The sequence below is a fragment of the Strongylocentrotus purpuratus genome, unplaced genomic scaffold (genome assembly GCF_000002235.5).
Source record: "Strongylocentrotus purpuratus isolate Spur 01 unplaced genomic scaffold, Spur_5.0 spur5_scaffold_18, whole genome shotgun sequence".
Taxonomy (NCBI): Eukaryota; Metazoa; Echinodermata; class Echinoidea; order Camarodonta; family Strongylocentrotidae; genus Strongylocentrotus; species Strongylocentrotus purpuratus.
This window is the reverse complement of record NW_022145603.1, coordinates 31,220,684-31,237,779: the sequence shown is the minus strand read 5'-3', so window position 1 is coordinate 31,237,779 and position 17,096 is coordinate 31,220,684. Positions and strand designations below refer to the sequence as shown.

The 17,096-nt window shown below is 37.9% G+C and overlaps 1 protein-coding gene across 1 annotated transcript; it reads right to left on the bottom strand.

Annotated features, from left to right (window-relative positions):
- Positions 1–7,202: 7,202 nt before the first annotated feature.
- On the bottom strand, positions 7,203–17,096 carry LOC105437622. Its single transcript, XM_030988927.1, has 6 exons — positions 15,190–17,096; positions 14,755–14,894; positions 10,911–11,185; positions 10,135–10,167; positions 7,616–8,394; positions 7,203–7,244 (listed from the first exon to the last, which is right to left on the bottom strand). The coding sequence occupies exons 1-6, from the start codon at positions 17,062–17,064 to the stop codon at positions 7,203–7,205; spliced, it is 3,144 nt and encodes a 1,047-aa protein (XP_030844787.1). The 5' UTR covers positions 17,065–17,096.

Genomic DNA, 17,096 nt, shown 5'->3' with positions numbered 1-17,096 from the left:
GGGGAGTAATTTGAAGAGCAATTTCTGAATTCGATACATAGCAAGAAATGGATACTATTTTTTATTTTTTTAATAAATAAACGACTGATATGCAAGATTAGGTAAACACCTTAATTTGACATTTTAGAATATCAAAGTAAATTATTTGATTGTGTTTCTTGTGATTTATTGATTTAATTCTTATAAACGCATAATCTGCAAGATTACGTAAAAATAGATTTATTTAGGTTTTAATATGTTTTTATTTTGATTATTTGAATTTAAACGACATAAATTTATATTCCTTAAATTCTATTATAAACGACTGATGTGGAAGACTAGTCAACGCACCCTTTCGGCAAAACCGGGGGGGGGGCTTTGTACGAATGGTCGCGTTCAAGGAAACGCGACACGCGACACGATGCGACGCTACCCACCCTTTCGACATAAGCTAAATGTTTATACCCACAAAATATATATAAAAATCAGCTTTTTAAATACAGATGGATTGCTTTATTCCAGAAACAAAGTAATTTCTCTAGACAGCAGGATGCTGATTGGTCATCGTGTATAGAGAGAGAAAGTCTTTCTTTTCACCCCTAATTTTTTGGGAGGGTAATAATAATGATTTCAGGTATTCATCCTTTTGAATCTGTGGAAATACACCGTCAAGTCATGAAGAAGGAAATGTGGATAAAATATAGTGGAAACCTTTCAGCCCGTTACTCAGTGATACTTCGGACAGCGCCCCCCCCCCTCCCCCAAAAGGATAAAATAATAATACATTAGGATGCCTCAGAAGTGTAATGGTAATCAGGGATAGCGTTATCGATTAAACCATACAAATACTTTTAAAGGGATAGTTGAGTTCTCGTTTAAGACTGCAAATGCCTTCAAAGAACATGGTTATTGCTCTTATTTTTATTTATGACATTTATAGAGCCCTTTCATGACCTAGAATTGCTATGAAGGTAATTTTAGACCCAAAAATGTGTGAAATTTAGATTAAATACGATCATACCAATTCAAAGGCACTTTCAAAAAAATATGGTGACCGTTAATGAATTAATTAATTAAAAAAACGATACACGGGCCGGCTGGTTGTGCGTATCCAACACAAAGAGGTAACAAAAAGCCAGAATTGGCATTGGCTGGAATAAAACGTTTAAGGTGATATCTGGCTTTTTCAACGGCTGGTTCAAAATTATCAAATATTAGAAATGGTAATATTTATTGATATTTCAGCCGTCTCTGAGCCGATTTTGATCAAATAAAGATTATTTTGTCATTTGAATTGTATGTTCATTCAAATTTGACACTCGATCAGTTTTTCATTGTCACACAGGAAAATTATTTTGTGTAACATAACTCAACTATCCCTCTAATAGTTTGTGATTTGTGGCATTTTTTCCTCAATCTGTTTGTTTTGTTTCCACCGAGGCCTACCAAGGAATCGTGCTCAAGCGCATGCATCTAAAAGATATTGTCGCTCCGACTTCAGAAGATGCTGTAGGGCCTTATGCCCGTTAGATTATCATATAATTTTCTAAAATTCATCTCGTGATAAATACAATCAGGTCTTTACTTCACTAGTCAGAACATGTAATTTGTCATTCCTTTTTACCATTTTATTTGCAAGAAAAAAATTCAGAGGTCAGCATGAAAGAACACTAAAGAATGATCGAAGAGAGAAATTGAGAGACTAAAAGGAATTAGGAGAATAAAGTAAGCAAGAAAAGGATCTTTTCTGGTCAAGGAAGAGATGAAAACTGAGGAGAAAGAGAGAGAGAGAGAGAGAGAGAGAGAGGGGGGTGATGGGGGTAAAAATGTAAGAGAGTTGAGTTGAGTGTTTGCTTCACTAACCTTTGAATCCACCTCTCGGCCATAACGGTCTAGAAAACGTTCTTCATCTGCAATCGTTACAGCAATCCCAAACACATCCAACTCCTGGACACATGTTCGATGGCAAAGTGCATCTATCATATCTATTGTCAATGGTCCAATACTGCTGCTGCTGCTAAAAGTCTTTTGTGTCTGTTGATATAGAAAAGATTCTGGTTTATTATTTGAAAACCCTTGAAAGGCATACAATAACATGATATAATGAATACAAAGCAGTGGTAGATCTAGGGGACTGGGCCCCCTCCTCTGGCCCCCAAAACAGGTAAATTTAACTCTTTTTTTAAATAAAAAAAGAAGACGGGCCCCCTCCCCCTGGCGCAAAGGGGGGGGGGTGTTGATTCAGCGCTCCATATTTTCTCACGAATTTGGAAGAAGAAATAAAATTAGTGCTCCTTACCATTTTTTCGCTTTTTAGTACGGAGCAAATTTGGAGAGGACCTCGCAAGAACCTTCGTAGCATTTTCAATGTGTGTTTGATTGATTATACAACTCAAAATAACCAATAATTATATTATTCTTTATGAGACTTCGCACAAACATTCATTGACTTATTTCTCTCAATTTCCGGCTTTTATAAAGACCAACTAAATATCAAGGTGAACTCCCCATTTAGTATCATATTTTCACTTTTTAAACTTCTTGAGGACCGACATAGTCGATATGACAAAGACATTTACCTTTTCATGTTGAAGTGTTATTTTCATCCTGTTCTCAGTAGTAATTTGCTTAACCAGAGAGTCCAATTCGCTATCCGTAAAACAACTGATGATACTATATGAAATATATGTTCATGTAAAATATATATTTCAACATCTTGAATCACTGCATGTTTGAAGGAATTTAATAATATGATGTTCTGTAATAAAACATGTCAACATATCTTTCCAACCAGGCTATATATCAGCTAATGAGGTTTTGAAAATTAATTTTCGTGTAGAAATGTTGGCAAGTCTATACTATTAAAACAAATATAGTATTACAGGTGAAATAAAAATCCCATGTATTACTAATTTTCTAGATTGCTATGCAATAATAAACACCTCATTACGTAGCTCATACATTTATTTGTGTTAAATCCCCTTTTACTTTACCATAACTGACCCTTGGAATAAGTATGGTACAACCAAATTTAATGATTGAAACACTCTCGGCATAATTATGACGGCTGTCAGAATTTGAAACTATTTAATTCATGTTCTGTATTTTATAAACATAACGCTATATATAGGCCTTTCTATTTTGTAATGTACTCCTTTGATTATTTATCTATTCTTTTATTCATTATTAGTAGCGGTATTAACGTTATTATTATTGTGATTATTATTATCAACACTGTGATTATTATTAATATTATTGTTATAATTTTTATTATTGTTACGGCCCTCCATCCTAGAACGGGTCCTGGATGCTGGAGGGCTGGCCTGTCCCTTGCCTCTATCACCGTCATCTGACGAAGAATTTGCCATCCTGAATAATCCGAGCGGTTTCTATTTGGCTTGTAGTTTAGAGGCCCGGATGTGGCTCCGTTTACCCAAAGTATATGAGTGTGGAGATGAGAGGTGTTTTGGATAGCTGGACGTGTATTCTCTATGAGAGGATTATATTACATCAGTCTATGGAGACTCAACTAATTACACGTTATGAAACGATGGATTGTTTAACTGTATACTTTATTAATACAAACATAAGTCAACTTCTCCAACACGTTATCATAGTTAACACCGACACCAATTAACTGGATTAATCTCAACAAGTAGTAAAGGCAGGTATTGCCTTTTGTAGGAACTCTATTTCTCGCTTCCAGTCCTTTTCCTTACTTTAGCTCAGCTGGAGCAAAGCGGAGAGTTCGCTATCTGACCAAGACGAGAGCCAGCGTCGAAGTGACGAAAATCCCGCTGGTTACTGCTATTTATAGCATCTGAGACGCTCTGAGAGCTGCTTTACGCATGGTGCGTCCGTAATCGCGCTCTGAGCCCTTACGCCCCAAAAGCTTACTGCCCTCTACGTTTTCTGCAAGATAACTACCTGTAACGTGGTCCGTTACATTATCATTGCTGTCATTTGAAATAATGACAATTTCTGCAAACATGGCCCTGATAAACTTACCTTATTGATTTCAAATGCAGGTGGTTCCTTAGATTGTGTAGTATTGCTTCACTGCGTATGTTGCCCATTACCAGCCCTCGGAAGGTCAGACAGGCGAGTTGCGGGAATGAACTGGAGAAAAGTTGCCCGAGTGAAGTAGGTTCTCCAATGAGAGGATCTTGATATTGGCCATTCCTACCATGCTCAATAGAAAACACTGCTAGACTGGAATGTGCCAACCGTTCAACATCTCCCGGTGAGACAGTATGACAAGTGGTAAAATTCAATTGTTTCAAGCTCGGGAATAGATCCTCAACGGTGACAGTAATGCCATTGTCATTTAACCTCTGTAGACCATTTAGGAATTGATGATCTACAACCAGCTCTTTGATCGAGGATTTATCTCCCTGTAAGCGAAATGACAACAAAGTAGAGTATTATCAATCAGTCTATTTTCAAATAATATCATACTCTCGTTATGATTTGTATATTCTCCACATTAAAGAAAAATAATAAATATTGGTACAGGTGTACAGCAGTGGTGTAATGAGCAAAAACTTTTTTTTTTTTGGGGGGGGCAGACTAAAAAATCCTCATCACCCCCACTCTTATATGCAGGCCCCGCTAAACGTTTTTTCAAATTGGGTGGGGGAGGCTTAAGTATTTACGATCAGGTAGAGCGTAGCGTAAATTGGCGTGGGATCAAGGGGGCGGAACCCCCAGAAGCCCAAGGATTTCAGGCATTAAATTGCCATCTTTCTTTCTATTTCTCTTTGATATATTTTTTCACAAAAGTGGGGGTGAGGGAGGGGGGAGCTAGCGGGCCCTGGCATGTAGACCTCTAAATAACCATATTTCTTGCCTGAATGTAAATTTAGGAATTGGTCATTTTCCAACAAACGCATACAAAAGTATAATTCACTAAAAAAGTGAGGAAAACAAGGCCCGATCGCCCCCTGGATCTGCTCCTGGTTATGAGTCTTGGTACAGTTCAGGTACTTTGTTATATTGGGTAGGTTCTGCTTTACAAAAAGAGAAAAGTCCAAATATGCTGAGTTGCTCTCAATTTATTTTGTGTTCAAGACATTTTCAAGACTTTAAAAAGCTTTATTCCAATGGTACAGACCAAAAATGAAAGTTATATTCCGTTATCTAACCAGTGCTCACTTTCTACCCAATAATGTCTCCCTTTATCGTGCTATCAGTGATGCAATGTTTCATTATCATGCCATAATAAGCTGTAAAGACCACAATGGATGAAGTGTGCATATTTTCTTGAATATCTTGTAAGAAGAGGAAAACGTGCCGGTTTAGGGTATATGCATGTAATCATTAAGGAGGGGGAATTGTTGAAAATCCGCGCTATTTGGCCCCTTATCCCCCCCCCCCCCCCAAAGGAAATGGTTCCGGCACAACTCGTCCCAGGTTAATGTTTTTAAACATAAAATGGAAGTATGATTTGCACTGTAACTTTTCTGGAGTTTGTCTGATAGAGACGGATTGTAGTCAGTAGTATTCTATTTTGTGTATGTATGTACTTGTGTATGCATTAACTTGAAGAAGTCATCATCCAATGTTGTACGCTCAAACACTAATCTTGATAATGAGTTCGATGCGAATAGGACGTCCGCTAGGTCATGTGATACAGTCGGGCCCCATGATCTGTCTCTGAACACCAAAGTCTCCTGAAATAGACATATTAAACACATTATAAATACTATACAATTCTTATTGCTTAAATGATCCTGACTAGCTCGTTTTACATGCTTGGGAATATACATTTAATCTACAATATGAATATCATTCTGTTTTCGTTTCCTTTGACATACATTTATTTGAAAGAAACTATTACAACATTGGATAAGTTTCATTGTTGTAATGGAGGTTTTTACACCGTTTACACACTGTTTTAGATAAACGTACTTTTATAGGTAATAATCGTACATTCAATATACAAATATAGATTGCTTTGAGGGATATGGTTGCCCAAAGTGATCTCAAAACCGTTTGGTGCCCGAAGCGAGGTCGAGAGACATAGTGCAGTCTGAAGATCACAGAGGAGCTATGTATAGTTTTGTAGGAATAAATGTTCTGGAGAAACTAAATGTGTAGAATGTGCAGCTGTAAATTGTTATTGTTATTGAAGCTGGCTAAACGGAAAGTACTAACAAAAGGAATGTTTAAAATGCTGGCTATTTACAATGTTGATAAACATTTGAGACCTTTGTAAAGTTCAAGTCACTACAGTTTTAAGCGTGACCCGGAAAATAAGCAGTAGTTGTTTTACACACCGCATCCCGCCTGTCATTTCTCAAAAACATATATTTTAGCAAAATTACCTGTCATTTTTTTTTTTTTTAAGGAAGATTTACATGTCTAAATAAACTGCACATTTTCTATTGTGCTAATTCACTGTTGACTCCACGCGCACCATTGCCTTTTTCAACTATGTAGGGTAAATAATCTTTCGCAATACATGTACATATTACTGCTTAGCAGTCAGTAGCGATATTTTTGTGCCTGTCGTTTTAACCAATCAACGGCCTAGGATCCTCATATGCAGTATATCAATGATACTCTACAGGCCCGTAACTAAAGAGGGTGCATGCGCATCTCCCCCGGCTGCTAGCGATAAAAGGTCCCCTCTAAAAATAAAAACATAAAAAACACTGATTACGAATTGATGGGCCAAATCAGGTCACCTAAAAAATACCCCTTCTTGACCTTCCCCCGCTAGTGAGCTTTGCGCCCTCGTCCACCTCATATAATGTCTGCACCCCCCCCCCTTCACACTGAAATCCTAGTTTAATATAGGCCTGCTATAACAAACCATTCCATGCTGTTCCATGATGAATAGATAACCAGACACTGTGTGAGCAGGCATGTCTTTATCGATGGTCAACATTTTCTTGTCTGCAAATATCTGTAGTCCTACTGCTTTCGCCGTGTCAATGTTATACGCTTCAAAAGTGACATCTACTAAAAAGTCATTGTTTCTTTTTCCTTTTTGGAAATTTAGGAAGTAAGTCTGTTGTATTTTCTCGACAACATCAAGTCCCACCTCCCTTCCTAGGGCAGCAGTGAAATAGAAGAGGTAACGGAATTCTTGTGCATGGGTGTTGCTCATCAGTACCTCATCCATCGACGTACTGTACTCTTCACGATTTGTGTCATATAGAAAGGCAAGATAAACAGACGCAATATATTCTTGAAATAATTTGTGAGGAAAGAAGACACTAGTGGTTATAGGCTGTGAAGCAGTCAAAGTTCTCTTCCATCTGGATACATTTCGATTTCCTAGACTTAAAACTCCGATTTTGCAACATGTCTCCATGGCTTCCTTACACGAGCTGAAGTCCTTCTCATTAAAAACCAATTTCTTTTCCAGGAGTCCTGAGAAGGCAACCGATCCTATTCTTTGCAAACAAAGCTTGATATTTTCCATTTTCTTGTCCAGATGGGCTTCATGTAACACTTTGGTGACCTTTGACACATAATGGTCTCCAAGAAACATGATCATTTGTTCAAATAATTGAGAAAATGTCTTCAGTTTGCGTATTTTTTCTCGTTTCTCACTGTCACATTTTTCCCATAAGATGCAAAGCATTGCTACGTAAATTGGGAAAGGAGCCATGTTCTTTTGTATTACTTCATTCACTTCAAAAAACCGAATCAGTTCTGACCCCGCCTTTTCATCCTTCATGAAATACTTGCTGATGTATGTAGAGACATTTTCAGCACCAAATCCTTCTACTGTAATGAAATCATAAGACCTACTCAATCCTTCATTGGATTTGATCTGATCCGCCCTCCACGGTCTTGTTGTTACCAGAACTATGCATTGCTTGAATTTCTCTAATCGTAGAATCTGAGAAATATCTGAGCTTTCTTTGGCAGAGAGGTCCCCATCATACTCATCTAGTCCATCAAGTACAATCAGAACCTTTGTAGGTTGAGACAATATATAATTATCGATCTGTTTAGGGCTGACACTATTATTGTCAGAGAGATAGTCTTTCATAATATCACCAATGGTCTGACCCTTAACAACCTTGCGCAGGGGTATAACAAGAACCCAACTGAAGCGCTGAAACTCTGGAGATCCATTGACCCAATCCCATGCGATCTTAGAACAGAAGGTCGTTTTACCAACACCACCTTCACCTTCAATCAGAAGACGTTTAGGAAGTACTCCATTGACCGTTTTAGTAAGGAGAGCAGAATAGTCTAATTTGGATTTAGTCATACCTCTCCTTTGCAGTACTAAATTGGTGTAGATTTGTTCAAATTCCCTGATAGATTGGAAATTAAACGGTTCCGTTTTGATTTTGCACATGTGTTCGCAATAGAAATTCTTCAAGTCTTCGCCACATTGGATAACCTCATCTTCTGACATGTCTACGACTGGCTGGGGTGTATCCTGTGCCCCTATATGAAATAAAGAGAAATGATATCAATGCACCAAATAGTGAAAACATGTAACTTAATAAATAAATACCTCTGGGAAGTAATAGGGACGATCTTCATGGAAGTTAACTTCCATGACAAAAATGAGAATGAAAAAAATTCAGGACCCAACGTTTACTCCAGGCTTCATTTTGTCAAAGATATCAGGTGAGGGTTAACATTGTCATTGCAGTTAGCCGAGGTTAGATCAGAATTTGAGTTGGGACTGTTTGTTCCGAGGACGAAGTAAAGAATTGGTATACACTTGAAAATCTTACCGCATAGCAAAAGTAGCAATACTAGCAGTCTCTACTAGATAAATTGTTTTTCGCAGGGTTAATCTCCCACAACGTCCTCTGCCCTAGTTCAGGACAATATATATATATATATATATATATATATATATATATATATACAGTGCGTCTCAGAAAAAACGAAACCGAGAAGTATCGATGTTCTATCATAACTTAATCACAACTATAATTAATGAATGATACATATTTTGAAAGCTTAGAGTCTCCTCTTTCATGTAATGCTACTCAGATGATGCATATTTCACGCATGAGTGATTAAAAGCAATTTGAAGGAAGGAAACCAAAAAGACATTTGGCGGGCGGTATCTGAATTTCGAAGAAAAATTCACATTTCTAGAAAGTTGAGTTTCTGCCCTTTCATATGACACCTCAATCAGGAAAAATGAGCGAGGAATGACAAAGTTCTGTTTGTTTAAAGTAGTGCTTGCATTTCCATAATTTTATTAAACGAATTGGTTTTCACTGGCTGCCTGCTGTATCAATGAACGAAATTAACAAAAGACTTAACTCCGTTTCGTTGACAATCAGCCGTAGACGAGAGTCTTCATGCATGGCTGATTGTCAACAAAACGGAGTTAAGTCTTTTGTCAAATCTGCTTTTTGCTACGGCAGGCACCCAGTGAAAACGAATTTGTTTGTTAAAATTATGAAAATGTAAGGGCTACTTTAAACAAACAGAACTTTGTTATTCCTCACTCATTTTTCTTGATTGAGGTATCATATGAAAGAGCAAAAAATGAACTTTCTAGAAATATGAAATTTTCTTTGAAATTCAGATACCGCCCGCCAAATGTCTTTTTGGTTTCCTTCCTTCAAATTGCTTTCAATCACTTATGCATGAAATATGCATCACGTGAGTAGCATCAACTGAAAGAGAAGACTCTAAGCTTTCCAAATATGTATCATTCATTAATTATGGTTGTGATTAAGTTATGATAAAACATCGATACTTCTCGGTTTCGTTTTTTCTGGGACGCACTGTATATATATATTATGATTACAACTATTGAATGACTCTAAACAGTATGCCCACGCACACATGCATAAACTCAACATATTATGACTAGAGAGAATTTAACTTTGTGAATCATGATCTCTCTTAACTGTACTTATCAAGCTGTTCACACCTTTACCCCAAGTATTTCAACCAATTTTTTAAACAGGTTTTTGAACAGTCTCGATTTCAGAAACCAATTTTTTAACGTTAGATATGTTAATTACCAATGTAGGGTTTACACATTATGCTTTGATGTTTTTTGGAAATGTTGGCCTCACTCCTAGCTCTTTGATATTCGACTTGACGTCAAGTATAATTGCTATCATTAGATTTCGTAGTTCCGTGCTGCTTTCAAAATATAAGTGCATTTTACACTGTAATTATTTGCGGGACTTGATCATGTATACTCACACTGAGTTGGGATGTCTTGTGTCGAGTATCCACCTATAAGGTAAAATGAGACAGCAGTATCTAAATATTGAATGCTCTTTGTTTTAGCTGTTGCCTCACTGTACATTTCGGACATGGTTTTATTTTGATGAAATGCATGCATGCATCCAAATGTACATGGTGTCTTCGTTAGATGCCATAGTGAAGCTACATCTGATTCCATGTCCGAAATGTAGAGTGAGGCAACAGATCAAACAGTTAACAAAACACGGGTGAAGTAAGGGAAATAAGTGAAGAGGAGACGACGAGACAAGCACTAAAAATGTGCGCATTGTTATGGGACATCTTCTGCTTATACTAATTTGGTCCCTTGCGTGATGTCACAAATCCCCCCAGTGTTCGGAGAGCTCCTCAAGTGCGAAAGTGAGGCTGTATTTTACTTTTTTTAAATTGATAATAATCGTAACTTTGAATGTTCCCAAACGGAAAATGTTGATAATATTGTTCGATTAAACCTTCCCTAATGCAATGATACAAATTTAATCAATGAATGGGACTTTAAGAAGGGAATGACGGTCATTACACTCCCCCCCCCCCCCATGTCCACATGCAAATTAGGCCTCAGAACAAGTGATATTCTTGTTGAAATACATGGATGACTATTGACTTGAAGCGTCATCCCCCCCCCCCCTCCCCACCCCGCCCCGCGTCACGTTCAGTAGGTCTACACATAATAAATTATACCAAGGACAGACAGTCGCGTGAAAATACGGAAATAAACTGCACAGCGCACTCACCTTCTACTAGTTTTGTTCCCAATACATCTAAATGAACACTCCTGAGTTTTTCAGCTAGAAGTCTCTTGTAATTACTGCCATCGCTCTGCTTTACGCCCCAGTTGCAGATGACGTCAAACAGTGAACCGGAAACATTTAAGAGATTTTCCGATAAAATCGCTTTACTTCGTGCATACCCGACACCTAGAGCATTGCACAAGCGGGTGTATTGTTTCGAAGGAACTTCTTCTACCAATGACAGCAACTCTCCTTCTAACTCCAAGCTCCACTCAGCCCTAAGAGATGAGAATGAAAGGATAGGTCAAACTTCCTTCTGAGCAAAATTAGAGCACATTTTATTTTTATTTTTTTGGTCCCGAAAATTTGAAAAATTGGCCGAACGTTCAGTTGGGGGGAGGGGGTGAGGTCACCTTTTTGGGGTCACCATTTAGCACATTTAAAAAAAATTGTTGTTATTATTTTTTTAGGGGGGGGGGTTCCAAAGCACACACATTAAAAATATTGAGGGGGTTCGACCCCCCCCCCCTGCGTACGCGCTTGACATCACACTTGGGTACTTTATAAAGAAGTTTATATTAAATAAATCAATTGCCTCTGAACGGAGTGACAGTTTGTTTTTAATTATTGTCTTATAATGTATATATATAAATTGTTTTGGTGCGGGGAAAAACCAAAGTTTATGCCTCATTTTCACTTTAATGAAACAGATATAATTTGTGTTAGTTTAAATATTCGATGTCTTTGGCTTTTGGTATCGTTGTGTATCTAGAATTATCGAACAACAAAACAAAAAATTTAAAGAAGAAACAAATGATATGAATTACATCATATAAACTTTGAATTATCATTTCAAATAGGTAGAGGTATCACCTTACATTCACATTTAGCCTCCCTTAATTTACTCGCTAAAAATCAGTTACAGGTCTCATGTTCCAAAACATGCTACATCCATAAAACCGAGTTCAAAGAAAAACGTTTTTCAAATAATCCTATTTCGTATTATCAATTATAAAATAAAACTCGAACCCGTTGGGGATGACACAATCACTCCCTAAATAAGCCCGGGTGCCATTGTTTAAAGAGAAGGTTCATTTATTTTTAATTTGACTAAATTTGGTATCATTGCAATCGCAAACTTACACTGAGTAAGAATGTGACATTTGTTTATCCTGTAAATTCGAGCGCAAATCATAAAAATTGATTAAGATTAACGAAAAATCAACCCACTCAAACCCCGGAAATGATAGTAATATAGCTGAAGTTTCAGTGACGTCAATGAATCAACGATGGGCCGCTCAGCTGAATTGATTGACAACGGTGCGCGATGCATGCAGTGTACGTGTGTGTGCAAATCACTTGTGTTGCATGGAGTAACGCGTACCCATTCATATATAGCCGACGTAGTTTACCTTCATCAAAATCCCCTGGAAATATCGATAATGACAAAAACAAACTTGATTCGAGTTGAAAGTACCCCTGACAGCGACAATGACAACGGATATTTGGAGATCTTGACCTAGAAGTAGAACTAGAAGATTTTGCCGATGTACGCTTATATCCCGCCCCCCAGCCCCCAATCAGTGTTATTTAGGGTACGCATATGCTCGTTCCCTCTTTTTGAAAGCACCCCCTATCTGAGGACTGCCAACATTTCCGAACCCCCCTTTCGTGGGCTTTTTTCGGGCTTTTCCTGCCTTGGAGACCCCCCTAAATTCGGAATAATTTCTCAGGAGTCCAAAGAGATGAGAGAAAAAAAGAAAAAACACCCCCTTTTTAAAGAAATCTCCGGGTGAAAAGTCAAATACACCCCTTTTTTTACAATTCTCGGGCCGGACTTTGTCGCACGAAAAGTACCCCTTTACCGGACATTTTGGCAACCCGCATGCGCTCATTCCGACCCCGGAGTGGGGGGGGGGGGGGGCGGGGCTTATATATATATACGGTACTATACAGTGCGTCCCAGAAAAAACGAAACCGAGAATTATTGATGTTTTATCATAACTTAATCACATTTATAATTGATAAATGACACATATTTGGAAAGCTTAGATCCTCCTCTTTCATTTGATGCAACTCATATAATACATATTTCACGCATGAGTGATCAAATGAATTTGAAGAGAGGAAACCAAAGAGTCATTTGGCGGACGGTATCTGACTTTCAAGGAGGAAATCACATTTCTAGAAAGTTGACTTTTTGCCCTTTCATATGACACCTCAATCAGGAAAAATGAGCATTTATCAAACGAATTCGTTTTCACTGGGTGCCTGCCGTAGCAAACAGAGTTGACAAAAGACTTAACTCCATTTCGTTGACAATCAGCCGTAGACGGAAGACTTCATGCATGGCTGATTGTCAACGAAACGGAGTTAAGTCCGTTGTTAATTCATGTTGTTATGGCAGTGAAAACGTTTGATAAAATTATTGAAATGCAAGCACTACTTTAAACAAACAGAACTTTGTCATTCCTTGCTCATTTCTCCTGATTGAGGTGTCATATGAAAGGGCAGAACCTCAAATTTCTAGAAATGTGATTTTCTCTTTGAATTTCAGATACCGTCCGCCAAATGACTTTTTGGTTTCCTCTCTTCAAATTCATTTTAATCACCCATGCGTGAAGTATGCATCAAATGAAAGAGGAGGATCTAAGCTTTCCAAAAATGTGTCATTTAGTAATTATAAATGTGACTAAATTATGATAAAACATCGATAATTCTCGGTTTCGTTTTTTCTGGGACGCACTGAATAACCTGCCTGCAGTGAATACACGATATCTGGCTTGCCATATAGCCATAGCCCTGAATCGCGAACCGAACTGAACTCGGTCTTTTTTCGATATCCCCTTTCCCCAGTTCTCAGCAATCTGTAGAGGTATGATTTACCTATTTTTTAAACTTCAATGAACCTTCTCTTTAAAGATAATTTCTCGTAAATATAGAAAATAAATTCTCACAGAATCCAACGAAACTTACACTGAGTGTTCAAGATTACAATTAAATGACACACTATGTGCCAAACGTTTTTGGTAGAAAATGTATAGTGGCTGAGTAATGAGCATTGAAAGATAAGAAAATCCGGGTAAGTAGGCCCGGCACCATTTGCTTAACACAGGTCACTATGTGCAAATGGGAGTTGTAGTTTTTATCGAAGATGATGCCCAGTAAGTTTTTGTGCGTTTGTTTTTATTTCACTGATTTAAACAGCCAATCTACTGCAGGATAAACAAATCAGAATAAATAATAGCAATTTTCTCTCAAAATACGATTCCCGGCCATACCAGAGCTCAAGATTAGCTTTAATTGATGTGTCGTGACTTGATCTAAGAAGAACTTTACATTTGTAAATATTATTGTCTTGTCTTTATTGTGTGGCTTGAAGTCTGACATTGAAGTCTGAAAAACGACATTACTTTGTAAACAGTCTTACATATTATTTCTATGGGTACTGTGCAATATTTGAACCACTACCTATTATTCACCTTGTGAGATAATTTGTCCCAACTGTCGGTTGCAACAGGTGTGTCAACGAGACAAGGTAGGAAAGAAATTTGTTTCTATTTCTTTAAATATTAGGTGAACAATTCTCTAAATATGTGTCACGTTCTGGAACCGAACTGAAAGGATGTAGCATGTTTTGTAACGTAACAGGCTAGAAACAGGCCAGAAGTGTTAACTTCAATTGTTGTATATTCAAATTGATCTTTTTGACTAAGTGTGCGGTCTACTCAAAAGAATAGTTCATTCATAATGCAAAAGTAGTCAATTTTGATAAAAAGTGGAAGTAGCATTTTTGGTAGTTATTTTTTTTAATGTAATTTTAGCTGAAGAATAAAAAGAGACGTACGTTTCACGAGGGCCTGGGTTGAGCTCTACATCACCAGATTTCAAGAGGAGCAGTTCGGAGAGAGGAGGGATCTGTCCAGAGATCAAATCTGTCTTTGACGTCAAGGACGGTCCATGATAAGATGATGCGGATTCTCCCATCTATTTCTCCAAAAATAAAGAGAGAAAAGACAGTGAAATAATATATGATTTAGCACATTTCACTTCACCAGCACATTATCTAATGAGGAAATGTTTGTTATTTGTTGTTAACCTAATCATGAGAACATATTTATTTGTTTGTGTTATAGTCTTCCATTTCACATCACTAATCAACCCACTGACTACTGATATTTTTCTTTGCCATAGGCTTTAAAATAGGGGCCATCTGGATCAAGTAAAAAAAAAAGGGGGGGGGGTAATGTGAAGGGATGATTAAAATTGTACGTGTACCCACCTCTCCATATCTGTCACTGACGCAGTATTTTCTTGAGACGATTGGAACCACCGGACTGCATCTGACTGCCGTGCGAATACTGGGTTCAGTCTGTGACTTCTTGAAGCTCCCCGGTGATGTCTGATGCTCCTTGAGGAGTTCATCACCAGTTGCTTCCTTGGTGATAGTATCCGGTTGAGGATGCTGCTCTTTGCCCACGAAATGAGGTAGTTTGCCACTCTCTTCAGAAAAGGGCTCATTTCGTCTGTCAGGTTCATGCCAACAAAGGTCAATTGGAGGAAGATCTATACTTGCAGACACAGTTGGTTTTAGGAGCTCCACCATGAAATCATCACATGGTGCAAATGGTTGGCATACTGTTGTTCCTGAACCAGGTAGGGATAGCTCCTTCACATAGGCATCTGATGGGGTTTCATGGTCTTTGATGTACGGAGTCTGTATGATGAGATCAGCATTCAAATCATCAGTTGGAGTCTGAAGGTCTTTTGTGGACGAATAGGAGGATGTGAGTAGTTCCCTCAAGGCAGCGTCTGACAGACTATGACGCGGTGAAATTGAAAAATCAGACACATGCTGTTCTTCCGAATCACCAACTTGTGTAACGAGCTCTATGCTTTCACCATCTGACGTACGTACTGTTTTGACATAATCACAAGCTTGTGCAAGCTCCTCTTCAATGTAGTCATCGTCTGGCTTTATTAGCTGTTTAATGTTGGTCTCATTTGGACTTAGTAGATTATTGATTTTTGAATCATTTGATGTGATTAGATCCCTGACATTAGAATATTCTGATGTGAATAGATCTATGATGCTAGAATCATTTGGTGTAATGAGATCTTTGATACTGGAAACATTTAACGAAGTTAACTCTGTGGTGCCAGAATCATTTAGGGTATCAAGTGGTTTAGTGCCTGCATTATTCGATACGATTATATCTTTTATACTGCAATATGTTGGTGTAATTGGATCCCTGATACATGTACTATAATCATTTGTCGTGAGTAGATCTTGGATTCTTGAATCATCGTTTGCCTTAACTAGATCTTGAATTCTAGAATCGTCATTTGCCTTGACCAGATTATTAATTCTGAAATCATTTGTCGTAACTAGCTCTTTGATACCGGAATCGTTTGGTGTGATTACATCTTTCATAGTCGAATCATTCAACCTGTTTGGACTTTTGATGCTATAGTCATTTGAGGTAATGAGTCCTTTGATGCTACAACCGGAAGGAGTGAGTATATCCTTGATATGAGAATCACTTGCCGTTAATAATTCTTGTATGCACTGATCACATGAAGTTAGTAAAACCTTGATATCTGATGAGTTTCCCGACGACCGAATGTTTGAAGTTTTATGAGGACATCCCTTGTGATCAAGGCCATCTTTTCTGCTTTTGTCATCTTCGGACTCCTCTCCACAATCACCCATTTTTGCTTCAAGTCTCTCGCAAAGAACCTTCAGTCTCTGAATCCTTTGCAATCTTTCTCTTCTTGGTGTCAGCAATTGTTTAACACATGTATTTGAAGGGGTGAGTATCTCCCTGATATGAGAATCACTTGCCGTTAATAATTCCTGTATGCACTGATCACATGAAGTTAGTAAATCCTTGATATCTGATGAGTTTCCTGATGACCGAATGTTCACAGTTTTATGAGGACATCCCTTGGAATCAGGGCCATCTTTTCTGCTTTTGTTATCTTCAGACCCCTCTCCAGAATCACCTATTTTCGCTTCAAGTCTCTCGCAAAGAACCTTCAGTCTTCGAATCCTTTCTTTAAGCAATCGTTCTCTCCTCTCCTTAACCTCATACTCCCTAATCCAATGAACAAATGTTCCGATTCGGACCCTCCACTCACTTAGTGATACAGGCATCTTGGCAAATCAATTGACTCAGTCACACGAAC